Consider the following 14,479-nt stretch of genomic DNA (forward strand, 5'->3'; position numbering starts at 1 on the left):
ACTTTTTGGCCAACTTTCAAGCAGGCAAGCGAACTAAGGAAGAATGAGGAAGAGAGGCATAAACTTATGTCCTGGAGCATTCCCTCTTAGGCCCGCCACTCCATCCTAGACTGGTGTGGGAGACAAAAATCACAAAAAAGAAGTATTGATGGTTCTTAAAGGGTTCCTCTACCACTGGAGTGCTTTTGCGGCCATCATAGTAAAATAAAGCCTCTTTCTGTGATGTCTCACTTATTAATAAGGTCTATATATATCCATAATCTCCTGGGAGTCTAAAAAGCTGTCCCCTTCTGGTGGGAAAGGACAATCATTTCTCCATCCCCATCCCCCCAAACCCCAGTCAAACCAGGCGCTCAAGGAATTACAAAGCTACTTTTAATACTTTGGGGTATGCCCCACAGGAATAAAAAACACTGGGAAGGAGTAACCCCCTCACCCCCAAGTGTGGCCCAGGGGGAGAGAGGCTACCTGAGGGGAAGGAAGCACAAAAGGGACCCGCTGCAGACTCGGGGCAAAGGGAATGCCATCGGTGCTGGGACCTGTGAGCGCTACAGGAGGAAACACGAGCATGGTGGGACTGGCTCCAGGCACACAGGCGAAGGGCAAGAGGGTTGGACACGAAGCCACAAAGCTACTTGGGTTCCTCCTTCTTCTCGTTTGCCTTTTTCTGCTTCTGCTGCATGATCTCCGAGTCCCTGGGGGTAGAGATGATGGGGCACTGGGAGGTACCAGAGGGCAAAGGGGACAAGATGCAAGGGGACGAAGGGCACAAAGGATAAGATGGAAGTGGATGGGACAAGGTTCAGCATATGGCTGCAGTATTCCCACCCTAGGAGAACAAGAGAAATAGCCCTGAGGCTCAAAAGGCAATCAGTCAGTTGGCAATGGCTGTTGCCCCAACTGGTCAGAAGTCTGGCCATACTGGCTTCAAGGCTCACTATTCTGTGTGGAGTACCGCACCCAGGAGAACACGGGTGACAAAAGTTGGGAGAAGGGAGGAGAAATGAACAGCAAGGAAGGACAAAGGTACTAGAGGCAGTCACCACCTCAACTGTACTGGATCCTCGAAGTTCCCTGCCCCTCGCCCTTCAGGTCACACCCAGGGGCAATCAGAAAACCCGACTGCCAAGACAGGGACCCGCCCCGGTCCCTTCCTGTTATGGCTGTGACCTAACCATTTTGGTGAGTGGGGAGGAAATAAAACCCTAGAGGAAGCAAGGCAGTCGGCCCCTCACGGCAAATCCGGATTCAAGCCCTGAAGTAACTTTCTAGTCATATAACCTTTACTTTTTAATCCAGATCCTTCCCCGGTCGATCCCGTCCCGTCCCATCCCGGCCCGGCCCGGCCCGGCCCTTCCCCTTCCCCTCCCTGGGGCTACCTCTGCTTGCGGGCGGCAGCAGAAAGCCCATCGTCTCGACGCTTTCCCTTAACCGAGTCGCTCTGCTTTTTCATATTCTTCTGGCGGGCGAGCTCACGCTGGTTACCGCCTAAGAAAAGAAGGGTTTTAAGAAAGTGAGGCGACGGGGCCGCCCTGAATGAACCCCCCCCGCCTTACACACACACCGGCGACCCCGCTTTCCCGGATCCCCAAGGCTGCCACGCCGGCCCCGCTCGGGGGATCCGCGGAGCAAGTTTACACCGCGGGGCGGAGGACCGACCGACCGGACCGTCCGACCGACCGACCGGCCGGGCTTCTTCCAAGGCGGGCTTCAAGTTTCCGGGCGGGGGGCAGACAGGTGGCGTGTGGCCCCGAAGGGTCCCTGGGCGGGGTTGGGGGGGCCTGGGCGGGATCCCGGCGTGGGAGGCGCCGGGCTTCCCCCACGGGGGAAGAGCTTCTCCCGGCCGGGAAGGTCGAGGAGGGCCTATGCCTAACAAGAGGGGGGGGGGGTCTCCAGAAGTAGGGGTGGGCACGGCTCCGAGTGCGAGGGCAGCTGAGGAGCGCACCCGGGGAGGACGCCTCGCCGCGGAAGCCACGGGGTGGGGGCGAAGCCGACGGCCCGGCAGCCGCCGCGACGGCGGACGGGAAGGAAAGGGCAAATGGCAAGGGGCTCGGTGCTCACGGGTCATGGCGACGGCAGCGGCTCCGGCCTGCCTCCGTTGCGTCCGCTCGCTCTGTCCGACGTTGCAGGCCCCGCCCCCTTCCGTGCAACGCAACCTAGTCGTCCCCCCTCCGCCCCGCCCCCTCACGTCCAGCCGCCGGCTCTGATTGGACAACGGAAAGCACGTGGTTCTCGGGTCCACGCGCGAGTCCGGGAGGGGGAGGGGGGAATGGTTTGCGGGCGGAGCGCCAGACGTAGGGCGGGGCTTCCTGGTCGAGGCACTTGGGCGGGGCTTGGGGGGGGGAAAAAACTAGGCCGGGTCACGTGAGCGCTGGGGGAGGAGTGTGGGGGGGAAACACGGGTGGAGGGGGTGCGGCTGGCGATGTGGCGCTCCCCTGGGCAGGAGCACGTGACCCTGGGGCCGAGTGACCTCACGCCGAGACGGTCTGGGGGTACCGACCGGCACACCGGAAGGAACCCGGGGGTGTGGGGGGGGGAGAGTGGGGCGGGGCTCCGCGGGGCCTAGGTGGCTCCTCGGGTTCCATTATCAGAACTCTGGAACTAAAGTTGGCCCCACCCCCCCACCACCCCACCCCCAGCCGTGCCCTCGGACGTCCCGGTCGCGGTCCTGGGAGGAGCGCGTGCGCGGACGCCACGTCGGAAGTCCGTGGCGGGCCGGGCGCTGCCGCCGCCGCCGCCGCACGCGTCGGAAAGAAAGAAAAAAACAAAGGTCAGAAACAGTGCCCAGGCCCTGAGTTCAAATCCCGGGACGGACACACACACACACACACACCCACTTCAGTGAAGAGCGTGAGAGGACCCCAGAAATCCCAGACGGTGGGGAGGCGAGGGGCCGGCCCTCCCACCCCGTCTGCGGGCCTCTTGGCGGGGTTTCCTCACGGCGCGGGCTGACCAGGTTTGTAAGAGAGAGTGCGGAATGGGACCCGAAACCAACAGCCAACTTTCCTCGTTCTCGGGGGTTCCATCTTCTGCCCCTAGGACAGCAGACCTGGTCGGGCAGAGACGGCCCCACAGGAGGCCGAGGTCTCCACATCCAAGTCGGAAGACGCTCCAGGCGGGAACTGCAGTGCAACTCGGGTCTCCATTGAGCCACCGAAAAGCCAGAAGTGGAGCTGGAGCGCGAGCGGTGGAGACCTGTCCTTAGGGGAGGGGGAGGGAGGGAGGAAAGGAGGGAGGGAGGGATTGCAGACCAGACGCCAGGAGATCATTGCACAAAGGGAAAAATGCTCCATTTCCACCACAGGTTTTGCCACACAGAACCGCGTGAAGCAAAAACTCAGTACCATCCCGCCTGAACAATCACATTGCTAAGAATGTTTGTGCCTCTTTATTTTTTTTTTTTACCAGTTTCTAGAAATCTTACTTCCTTGAGCATCTTACGAAAAATGGCATAATTTTAAGCCAGCTGATACCCACATGAAATATATGCAGCGTTTGAGCAAATAAGGTTGAAATTTCCCACTTGATTACCACACATCACCTAACTCCTCTTAAGGCCAGTAACTTCAGACTAGCTCTTCTTAACGATACATTCTCTTTTTTTTTAATTATTTATTTAGATCTTTATTGTTATTCTAAAGATGTGCAAAAGTTACCTAAATTGGGCTAAGAGTACCTTTCTTTCTGGATAATGTCACCCTTTCCCTCCCTCCCTCCCAGTTTTTCCCTCCCATCCCCACCCACAAGTTGGATGGTTCATTTTCAACACAGTGTCTAGTCAGTTCCTCTGCTGCATTTGTTTACCCTCTGTCCCTCCATTTCTGTGCCCCCCACTTACCCTCCCAAAGACAAATGAACAAACAAGATCATCTCTATTTTTTTTTCTTTTAATGAGGTACTGGGGATTCTTTTTGTTTTTGTTTGGATAGTGTTGGAGTTTGAACTCAGGTCTTTGAGCTTCCTAGGCAGAAACCGTTGAGCCGGCCCAATATTTACTCTGTTTTGCTGGTACCAGCGCCTTGAATTTAGGGCCTTGATTCCTAGACCTCCCACTTGATCACTGACAGTCCGCCAAGCCTCCAGGCCAGCTCTTTGCCAGTTATTTTAGAGCTGGAGTCTTGTGGAGTTTTCTGCCCACCTGGTTCTAAATCTATCCTTTCTGTCTCTGCTAGCTGGGTGGCTAAGATCACAGGCTTGAGCCATCAGTACCCAGGCTCCAGGTTTGTTTTTTTGTCAGTGGTCAGGCTTCAACTCAGGGCCTGGTTGCTGTCCTTGAGCTCTTTTGCTCAAGGCTAGTTAGTGCTCTAACACTTGAACCACAGCTCCACTTCCAGTTTCCTGGTGGTGAATTGGAGATAAGAATATCAGGGACTCCCCCTCCCCTTGCTTTGAACTGAAACCTCAGCTCTCAGCCTCATGAGTAAACTAGGATTATAGGCATGAGCTACCAGCACACAGCTAAATATTTCATTTTTGAAATAGAATCTCACTACATTTTCTGAGACTGGCAACAAAATCTGGATTATCCTGTCTGTACGGGTAGCTGGGAGTACAGGTGTGCCTTCTTGGCACCACGTGTATAATACATGAAACTTCATATTCTTATAGTAAATTTGAAATCAGTGCTACCTGCCTACAAAAATGAAATTATATAAAAAACACAATGAAGATGAAGTATGCTACTAACCTAATGAGGATTGTACTTCAAAGATAGCCTGGGCAGAAAAATCTGACACTCTTATCTCCAATTAAACACCAGAAAACCAGAAGTGGAGCTGTGGCTCAAAGTGGTAGAGTGCTAGCCTTGAGCTGAAGAGCTCCAGGGACAGTGTCAGTTCAAGCCCCACTACCGACAAAAAAAAAAAAAAAAAAAAGAATTTGGGAGGTGGGGGTCGGTGGCTCACGCCTGTAATCCTAGCTACTCAGGAGGCTTAGATTTGAAGATGTGGTTCAAAACCAGCTCAGGCAGGAAAGCCCAGGACACATTTTTTTTTTTTTAAATCTCCAATAAAGTACTCCGAAAAAGCTGGAAGTGGCGCTGTGGCTCAAGTGGTAGAGAGCACTAGCCTTGAGAAAGAAAAAAAAGAAGCTCAAGGACAGACCCAAGTCCAGGGGATCAAGACCTAGGACTTGCCAAAAACAAACAAACCAACATTGTCTGGCTTCCTAACCCCCAGGTTCCCCTGGCATGGAGCAGCATGGGTACCCTTGCACGTAGCGAGACCACAGAGCCAGTCCCATGGGGAAACTGAGCCAGACAGACAGATGAGAAAAACAGCGATGGGTAAGGAAACAAGTTCACTAGAGCCCCTGGAACCTCATCCCCTCCAGCAGTTTCAGAAGGTGAAAGAACCCTGCAATCAGTCTCTTCTTTTTTTTCACACCTCACCATACCCACTCTGCCCAAGGTATTTTCAGTCCTGTTAGGACCGGATCTGGGAGCCTCACTTCCAGGCTAATTTTTTTCCAGGAAGATTCATTCAGCAAGATTTCACTGTGCACTAGGTATGTACCAACTTAAGTATTAGGGGTTGGGTATCCAATGATAAATAAAACATACATCCCTGCTCATTTCCATGTGTGTATTTCCATGTAATATAGAAAAGCTCTCTTCATGCTTTCACTCCTCCCCTTCTCCCTTTTCTACTCTATTTTACTGTTTAATACACATATGTGTAGCATATCTGTATGTACAAATACAATTATACATATATGTATATGCATATACATATGCATGTATATTATACATGTATGTACATACATATATATCTATAATTGTATATATATGTATGTGTGTATATATATGCACAAATTGTGATTATTACTTAAAGGACAAAAACAGTCTATGCCAGGGTGATATTCAAAATCTTTCACAGGGTGCAAAGCATAAGCACTGATCCATCAAAACACATGTCAGTATAATTTGAATGAAGACCATGAAAAATCTTACTTCTGCTTTGAAGTAAGTCACTGTCCTGTGAAGAGAATATACTTTTCTGTAAAAAAAAAAAAAAAAGTTTAAAGACAGACCCCAGCATTGTAACACAAAATTCATTACGTAGCCCAAACTGTCCTCAAATTTGTAATCTTCCTGCCTCAATCTTCCAAGTTTGGGGATTAAAGAGGAGCACCACCACACCAGGCCTAAATGGATATTTATTAGCTATGTTCACTGTACTTTTCTTATTTGAGCCTCATAATAACCTCTTATTATAATTATTTCTAGTGGTACTGGAGTTTGAACCTGCCAGGCAGGTGCTCTCACACACTTAAGCTGGCCCACACAATTACTTTTACTTTTACTTTTTCTTTTTTTTTTTTTTGCCAGTACTAGGGCTTGAACTCAGGGCCTCAGCACTGTCCCTGAGCTTCTTTTGCTCAAAGCTAGCATTCCACCACCTAAGCCACAGTGCCACTTCCAACTTTTTGTGTTTGTATGGTACTGAGAAATTGAGCCCTGGGCTTCATGCATGCTAGGCAAGCACTCTACCACTAAGCCACCTTCCCAGCCCCACAATTACCTTATCCAAGAAGAAAACAACTTGGGGGCAGAGGGAGAAGGGGAGGGGGGAGGGGGGAATGAGGGAGGAGATAACAAACAGTACAAGAAATGTACCCAAGGCCTAACGTATGAAACTGTAACCTCTCTGTACATCACTTTGACAATAAATTTTAAAAAATCATAATAAAATTTTAAAAAATAGAGTTCAAAAGATAAAAAAAAGAAGAAGAAAACAACTACAAAGGGGCAGGGCTAGGAATGTAACCCGGCCTTGCTTCTATCAGCAGGATGTAAGCTGACAAGATCTCTCTGGCAGGTACAACACAGATTATAGCTGGGTGTAACTCAGGCCTTGGGTTCAAGCCCTAGGACAAAAAATAAAATAAAAAGGAATGTATTGCAACAAAACAGATGGATGAGGGAGATCTTTGGAAACAGTTAACTGAAACATTCTGTTTAGACCCATGTAGATAAATAGGAATTTGTTGGCTTCCATTAATACAACTAAACCAGTAGATAGGGTAGGCTGTGGTTGATTATAGGAAACAGAAACAGAAACCAGTGACCCCAACAATACTTCCTTGACTCCGCTGCATTGGCTCAGACCCAGATTTCCTTGACCTGGTAGGAGGTGGCCACCACCTGCTCTTAGATCTCAGCTCATCCAATGGAGAGAGTCTTTCTCCTTAGGCTCATTATTAAAATCTCAGAGCAGAGCTCTGATGGGTCTATCTGGTGGCTATCCTTCTAGTGAAGAGGTAGATACGGGGTAAAACAATGAGAATAGTTTGGGGACAGGAACATGTGGATAAAAGAATGGAAGTTCATGGGGATGGGGCCCAAGTGGTAGAGTGCTAGCCTTGAGCAAAAGGAGCTCAGGGACAGTGCCGAGGCCCCGAGTTCAAGCCATACAACTGGAAAAAAGAGGGGGGGAGTTCATGCCCTCCCCCTTGACATTGTCACCATTCTAGACTGTCCTTTTGAGTTTCAAAGTAAGAAAAACCTTATAAAAGGTCACAGATGTCACTTGAGAGGAAAAGGAAGCCTGGGGAGAGCAGCTTAACCATTGCCCACAGCTGTTTATCAAATTAGCAAACATGTCCCCCCCCACAGAAACAGGGGAACCTGATAGACAGGTAAATGTTTTTGTGGTGCTTGGTAGTTCCTTGCGATGACTTGAAACCTCATTTCCTGTGGCATGCTGTACATACAGTACACACCATTTCGTTGTTATTGTTTTAAGATAAGATCTCACTATAAAACCCAGGCTGGCATGAAAATGGAAATCCTTCTGTTTTCAGCCTTCCAAGGGCGAGGAGTATACGTGTACACCAACGTGCCCGGCTGCCATACACATTTTGCAAGTACTGGATGAGTTTTGACAACTGTCTATGAGTTATCTGACTGGAGGCAGAGAGCATTACCTTCTCTTGAGATTACTGCGCAGGTCTAGGGGTTTAACAGAGAAATCTTGGTGAGGAAATATTACATTAAGGATTTCAGGAAACAACAAAATAGGGACACACAAACAAACAAAAAATAAATAGGGAGACACCAAGGGCTGGCCTGGGACTGGCCCTGGAGTCTCCCTATCCCCAGGACCTGTGTTTTCGGGATGTCTGGACACCTTCAAGCCATCCCCCCCGCCCCCTCGGGTGAGCCACTGTCACATCTGTTTGTGCCAGGAGGTTAACACCTGGGACTGAGATTCTGGCTCTCTCTACCCTGCACCTCTCCTGCTACCATCCACACCCTAGACGCCCCCCCCCCGCCCGTCGACAGGGGGCGCTCCGGCTCCAGACAGGCAAACTGGACCGCCAAGACCTCCCCACCCCACCCCCTCCACCCCCGCCGGGCCCGACACAGCCTCTACCAGCCCCAGTCCGGATCTGCGGCAGCCAGGCGGGCTGCAGGAGCAAAAGCGCCGGGTTGCCGGGGTCCCCTTCGGGTCTCGCCGGCCTCCGGCCCCTTGGGGCGGGGGGCAGGGGGGTTCCTAGTCTCAGCGGCACAAATGACTAAGCCCGCCTACCTGTCTGGGTAGCTCCCCTGGCTCCTCGCAGGCCGAAACCCCCCCCCCAAGGGGTGGCAGGTCCAAGCTTTGCGCTTTAACCGACGGCCATCCTGAGTTCAGGTGGATTGTGGAAACTGAGGCAGGGCTGAGCGTCACGGGTCCGCCCAGGGCGGACCAAGCAACCGTCGCTGGGAGTGAGGGGCCCCGGCGCACCCCCACACACACACCCCCAAGGGCGGGAGGAGTGAAGCTCCACGCACTTGGCGGGACCTCCCCTGGGAGCGGGGGGCGTGGCCTCCTGAGCGCGGGGGAGAGGGAGTGGGCGGGGGTCCCGCCGGTGGGCGTGGCCCGCGGCTCGGGGGCGTGGCCCGCCTGGGGGCGCGGTCTGGGCGGGGTCCTGGCGGAGGGCGGGGCCGACCTGGGCTACCGGGCGTGCCCGCCTGAGCCGCCGCGCACAGCCGAGGTGGCGGGGGTGGCTGGCCCTGGCCCGCGGCCCACCTCGTCCTGCTTCGGCTCGACGCGGCCACGATGGAGGGACCCCGAGACCCTCTCAGTGGGAGGCTCCGGCTCTGCTTCACCCCCGCGGCCCGGACCAGCCTCCTCCTGCTCCGGCTCAACGACGCGGCGCTGCGGGCGCTGCAGGACTGTCTGCGGCAACAGGTGTGTCTCCCAACCCCCTCGCCCCCAAGCCCGGCCCTCCTGCTTCCCCGTCCGCTACCGTCGGGGGCCTGCAGGAGGCACCTGGGGAAGGAGAGCGCCTGCTGGAGGCTCCGGACCACCCGTCTCTCGCAGGGAAGCCCACGGGGCGGGTGTTCCCCTCGCTCGGCACCCCTCCTTTCCCTCTCCCCCCCCACCCCGCCCCTAGAGAACTGGCCCCTGGTCTTGGGGACGCCGCTCAGCTGGGCTCTCCCTGCAGGTCCGGCCGGTGATCGCTTTCCAAGGCCCCCGAGGGGTAAGTGCGTGAGGAGGGGGTGGGGAGGCACTCCGGGAAGACCTATGTGGTCAGGCACCCCCCCCCCCACACACACACCGAGATTGCCAGTGGGGGGGTGGGGGGGGTCACAGTCTGAGGAACTTCCGAGAACTGAGCCCCAAGTGGAATGAGGGGGCTGCCGGGGGCGGGGGAGGAGGGAGGGGGGTTGTAATCCCAGGAGGCCGCGGTTGAGGGGACCGTGCCCGCTCAGCCTCTTGGGGGAACTGAGGCCCAACTGCACCTGGTGCGCTAACGAGCCCCATGGGATCCATGCTTGTGCCTCTCTCTTTCTCTCTCTTCCCCCCCTCCTTTCTCTCCTCTCCCTCCCTCCCCGTTGGTAACCCCCCCACCCCCGTGGCATGGGCAGGAGGGGGAGGAGTGGGCTTCATGAAGCTTACTGGCTGCTTCCACCCCAGTATCTGAGGATCCCAGGTCCTGGCTGGTCCTGCCTCTTCTCCTTCACAGTGTCCCAGTGTGGGCAGGAGGGCACTGGCGGTGGCTTGGACCTTGTGTGCCAACGCTTGGGCAGGTAAGAGGGGGCGCATCGCAGGGGAGGAAGGGCTTGGGGGAGGGGGACTGCGGAGGTGCTCAAGTTTTGCTTTCTCCGCCCTCCCGGTTGTGTGCGCGTTTCTTTCCAGATCCGGGCCCAGCCGCCTGCACTGCCTCGGTGCACTCAGGGAGCGTCTCACGATTTGGGCAGCCATGGACTCCATCCCAGGCCCGTTGTCAGTTCACAGACATCTGACCGAAGTTGTGAGAGATCCCGGGAGTTGGCAGAACCGGGCTGACGATTCGGAAGGTGATGCTGTGTCACAGCCAGAGATGGCACCAGAAGAGGTGAGGCTAGAAACTGCAGGGAGTTTGTGGGAAGGGAAGGAAAAGCCCGAAGACTGAGGAGCCAAGTGTTCCTGCCACTTCCCCCCCCCCGCCCCCCCCCCACAGGTGTCAGACCCCTTGATGAGCAATGAGGAGCAGCCACTCCCAGGATCCTCCAGTGAACCTGTGACACCGTGGGAAGTGAGGTACTTAGACAGGGTGGGACTAAGTACGGGAAGGAGGGGTCTGATCTCCACCCTTCACTGCTGTAATACATCTTAGGCTCTTGTCCTACCCTGATCCTTCTTTATCCTAGGAACCAGACTCACCCTCCAAACAGAGAACTTGATCAGGCACTGCCTTCTGCCAGCCAGAAACGTCTGGACAAGGTAAGGTGCAATGGCAAGGGCTTTCCAAAGAGCACTTCTTTTTCGTGTCAGTTGTGGGGCTTGAACTCAGGGCCCGGGAGTCCAGCTCTTTTGTTCAAGGCTAAAGCTCTACCACGTTGAGCCACAGCTACAGTATTATGGTGATTCGTTGAAGATAAGTCTCAGGGACTTTCCTGCTCAGGCTGGCTTTGAGTTGCTATCTTCACATCTCAGCCTCCTGAGTAGCTAAGATTATAGGTGTGAGCCACCCGCACCCAGCTTCCCCCCCAGTCTGGGGCTTGAACTCAGGGCCTGAGCACTGTCCCTGGCTTTTTTTTTGCTCAAGGCTAACACTCTACCACTTGAGCCACAGCACTCTTCTGGCCTTTTCTATATATGTGGTGCTGATGAATCAAACCCAGGCATTCATGTGTACAAGGCAAGCACTCTACCGCTAGGCCATATTCCCAGCCCTTCTTTTTAATTTAAACTAGGGTTTGAACTCAAGGCCTCACACATGCCAGAAAGGCTTTTTTTTTTCATGCCAGTCCAAGGGCTTGAGCAGTCCCTGAACTTTTATGCTCAAGGCTAGTTCTCTACAACTTGTGCTCAAGGCTAACATTCTACTACGGTCACAGCTCCATTTCTTGCTTTTGGACAGATAATTGGAGATGAGTCTCCTGGATCTTCCCACCTGGAATAGCACTGAACAATGACCTTCGGATCTCAGCCTCCTGAGTAGCTAGGCTTACAGGCCTGAGAGAGCCACTGGCACCCAGCTTTATTATTTTTAAGTGATTGTACAAAGGAGATGTCATTCAATAGTTTATGAATGCATTGAGTCTTGGTCCAATACCTCACTTAAGCTAAAATTTTAAAATTGAGCTGATTATATGGCATGGTTTTTTTTTTGGGGGGGGAGGGGTGAGGACAAAATAGGAAGCAGTTCTTGGCTTGCTGTTTGTGCCACACAGTTGTTTTCCTCAGCAGAAACGTCCAGCTTCTGAAGCCACTGAAGAAATAGAAGAGAAGAGGCTCAGAGCACTGCCTCTAGCTCCAAGTCCCCTACAAGGGGACTTAGAAGAGGAAGATTGGGAGGAAGAAGATAAAGATCAAGACACAGATCCCAGGCTGCAACACAGTCCCTCAGCTGGAGCAGGTGAGTTAATGAGGGTAAAAATACCACAGTGGAAAAGGAGACCTATAATCACCTTTGTGTTTTCTCCCTTCCTTTCTAGACTCTGAATCCCCAAGCCCTGAAGAGGCTCCAGATTACCTTCTGTGAGTTCCTTCCATTTCTAATTTCAACAAGCCTTCTACATATAAGTTCCCTGGAAGCAGAGGGCTTCAGGGGCAATGACACTGAAGGTAACAACTCCCCTGGCAGGCAATACAGGGCCATCAACAGCACAGAGCAGCAACAGGCCTACGAGCAGGACTTTGAGACCGATTACGCTGAATACCGAATCCTTCATTCCCGTGTTGGGGCTGCAAGCCAAAGGTTCATAGAGCTGGGAGCAGAGATCAAAAGAGTTCAGCGAGGAACTCCAGAACACAAGGTAAGGACTGGACGCCCCCCCCACCCAGGCTGGCTTTCAAGCATGCTGGTCATTACTCTCCTGCTTAACTATCTAAAAGCCTGTGTTTTGTTCAGTGACCAGGCAAAGTGACAAGCAACCCTGATTTGGCAGAAAAATTGTTAGCATTTTGGAGACTGAAAACTAAAGTTAATCTTCCTTGTTTCTCAATGTTGAACTACAGTTTTCTATTTCAGGAGCTGGAAGCCAAGATAGTCCAGGAATATAAAAAGTTCAAAAAGGTAAGTTCTAATAATGGAAAGTAGAATTTTGGGGTGTGGTGGTGGTGGTACTGGTGTTTGAACTCAGTCTGATGGCTAGGCAGTTGCTCTGCCACTTGAACTATGACTACATACGAGGGGGAGGTGCTCAAAATTTTCAGCCTTGATTGGTCTTTTTTTTTTTTCTTCCCTTTTTGCCAGTCCTGGGCCTTCAACTCAGGGCCTGAGCACTGTCCCTGGCTTCTTCTTGCTCAAAGCTAGCACTCTGCCACTTGAGCCACAGCACCACTTCTGTCCGTTTTCTATATATCCAATGCTGGGGAATCGAACCCAGGGCTTCATGTGTACAAGGCAAAAACACTCTTGCCACTAGGCCATATTCCCAGCCCCTTGATTGGTCTTGAACTGGGTCTCAGACTCCCCAGTAGCTAGAATTGTGTGAACCACTCGCTGGTGCTTGGTTAGCTTATTACTTTTTGACACTTTTTGTCTGCAGCGATACCCAGGTTACAGGGAAGAGAAGCGTCGCTGTGAGTACCTGCACCAGAAATTGTCCCACATTAAAGGTCTCATCCTGGAGTTTGAGGAAAAGAACAGGGGCAGCTGAAACCATCCAAAGGGCTCTAGACCCTCTGCCCAAGAATGTGCACAAAGCAATTTCTTACATAGAACACTTGAGTCCACTGGGGACTAGTAGAGAGCCCAATAGGTCCTTGAGGCTGGATTCTCAAGTGTTGCTATATTTTAGTTTTTAGGGTGTGGGGACAGTACCAAGACTCCTCTCATCTGTGCCCTGGAGACTAGGGAAAACAGCGGACACCACTAGTTCAGCCATGGCATTTCTAAATCCTGAGGAATGACATTTCCAGGGCAAGATACTTTTGAGGAAATTAAGTAAACTAAGTAAATTTAGCATCAAGTAACCTTCAAAAGAATTAATGGTAACTTTTGGTAACAGTTAAAAGAACTTGTAACACAGCTAGCTATAAAGGGAAACAGCTTGGGTGTTACACATGGAAGGAAAATGTATTCTTTTACAAACATGGCTACTAAATTAAAAGTGTTTTCTGTGTCTTTGGTACAAATTTTCCTTAAATTGTCCAGGCAATGGCTCTTAACCCTGGCCATATAGTTGAACTACTTTTGGGAAGAAGTTAAAGGTAGATCCCCATGTTTCACCCGGGTTGTCCTGAATTAAAATCTCCAAGATTATGATTAAGCATTTTTACTTTTGTTTTCTGATGCTAGACATTAAACCCATGGCTTCACACAGGTGCTTCAACACTGAACCATACTACCAGCCCCAACAATTTGCCTTTTTATTTTGCCAGTCCTAGGGCTTGGACTCAGGGCCTGAGCACTGTCCCTGGCTTCTTTTTGCTCAAGGCTAGCACTCTGCCACTTGAGCCACAGCACCACTTCTGGCTTTTTTCTATATATGTGGTGCTGAGGAATGGAACCCAGAGCTTCATGTATTCGAGGCATGCGCTCAACCACTAGGCCATGTTCCCAGCCCCCAATTTTATCTTTTTAAAACATTGTGCATGATCAGTATTACTTTGCTAGAAGGTTTTGTTTTTGCCAGTCCTGGGGCATTGGACTCAGGGCCTGAGCACTGTCCCTGGGTTCTTTTTGCTCAAGGCTAGCACTCTGCCACTTAAGCCACAGCGCCACTATATATGTGGTGCTGGGGAATTGAACCTAGGGCTTCATGTATGGGAGGCAAGCACTCTTCCCACTAGGCCATATTCCCAGCCCTGCTAAAAGGTTCTATACCAAATCCATGTTATAAAAAACTGGAGATAGCAGGAAATTCTTTATGCCTCCTTTTTTCTTTTTGTGCTGGTACTGAGTCTTGAGCTTAGGGCCCATACACTACTCCTTAGCTTTTTCCACTCAAGGGTAGCATTCTGCCACTTGAGTCACATTCTGGCTTTTTGCTAGTTAATTCTCTTGGACTTTTCTGCCCAAGCTTGCTTCAAACCATGATCCTCAAATCTCAGGCTCCTGA

At 51.9% G+C, this 14,479-nt stretch overlaps 2 protein-coding genes across 3 annotated transcripts; one reads left to right on the plus strand and one right to left on the minus strand.

Moving 5' to 3' along the window:
- Positions 1-358: 358 nt before the first annotated feature.
- On the minus strand, positions 359-2,162 carry Serf2 (small EDRK-rich factor 2). Of its 2 annotated transcripts, none has more exons than XM_048331887.1 (3): positions 2,062-2,162; positions 1,380-1,488; positions 359-695 (listed from the first exon to the last, which is right to left on the minus strand). In XM_048331887.1, the coding sequence occupies exons 1-3, from the start codon at positions 2,066-2,068 to the stop codon at positions 632-634; spliced, it is 180 nt and encodes a 59-aa protein (XP_048187844.1). In that variant the 5' UTR covers positions 2,069-2,162; the 3' UTR covers positions 359-631. The 2 variants fall into 2 exon arrangements, with proteins under 2 accessions (XP_048187844.1, XP_048187845.1); XM_048331888.1 differs by having other exon boundaries at positions 359-718.
- A 6,825-nt stretch (positions 2,163-8,987) lies between these two features.
- On the plus strand, positions 8,988-13,550 carry Ell3 (elongation factor for RNA polymerase II 3). The gene is made up of 11 exons (XM_048332325.1): positions 8,988-9,173; positions 9,430-9,465; positions 9,903-10,015; positions 10,125-10,323; positions 10,429-10,508; positions 10,619-10,691; positions 11,661-11,829; positions 11,909-11,951; positions 12,058-12,229; positions 12,445-12,489; positions 12,965-13,550. Exons 1-11 carry the CDS (start codon positions 9,042-9,044, stop codon positions 13,073-13,075), a joined length of 1,173 nt encoding a protein of 390 aa, XP_048188282.1. The 5' UTR covers positions 8,988-9,041; the 3' UTR covers positions 13,076-13,550.
- The last annotated feature ends 929 nt before the right edge of the window (positions 13,551-14,479 follow it).

This window comes from Perognathus longimembris, chromosome 23, assembly GCF_023159225.1.
Source record: "Perognathus longimembris pacificus isolate PPM17 chromosome 23, ASM2315922v1, whole genome shotgun sequence".
NCBI classification, from domain to species: domain Eukaryota; kingdom Metazoa; phylum Chordata; class Mammalia; order Rodentia; family Heteromyidae; genus Perognathus; species Perognathus longimembris.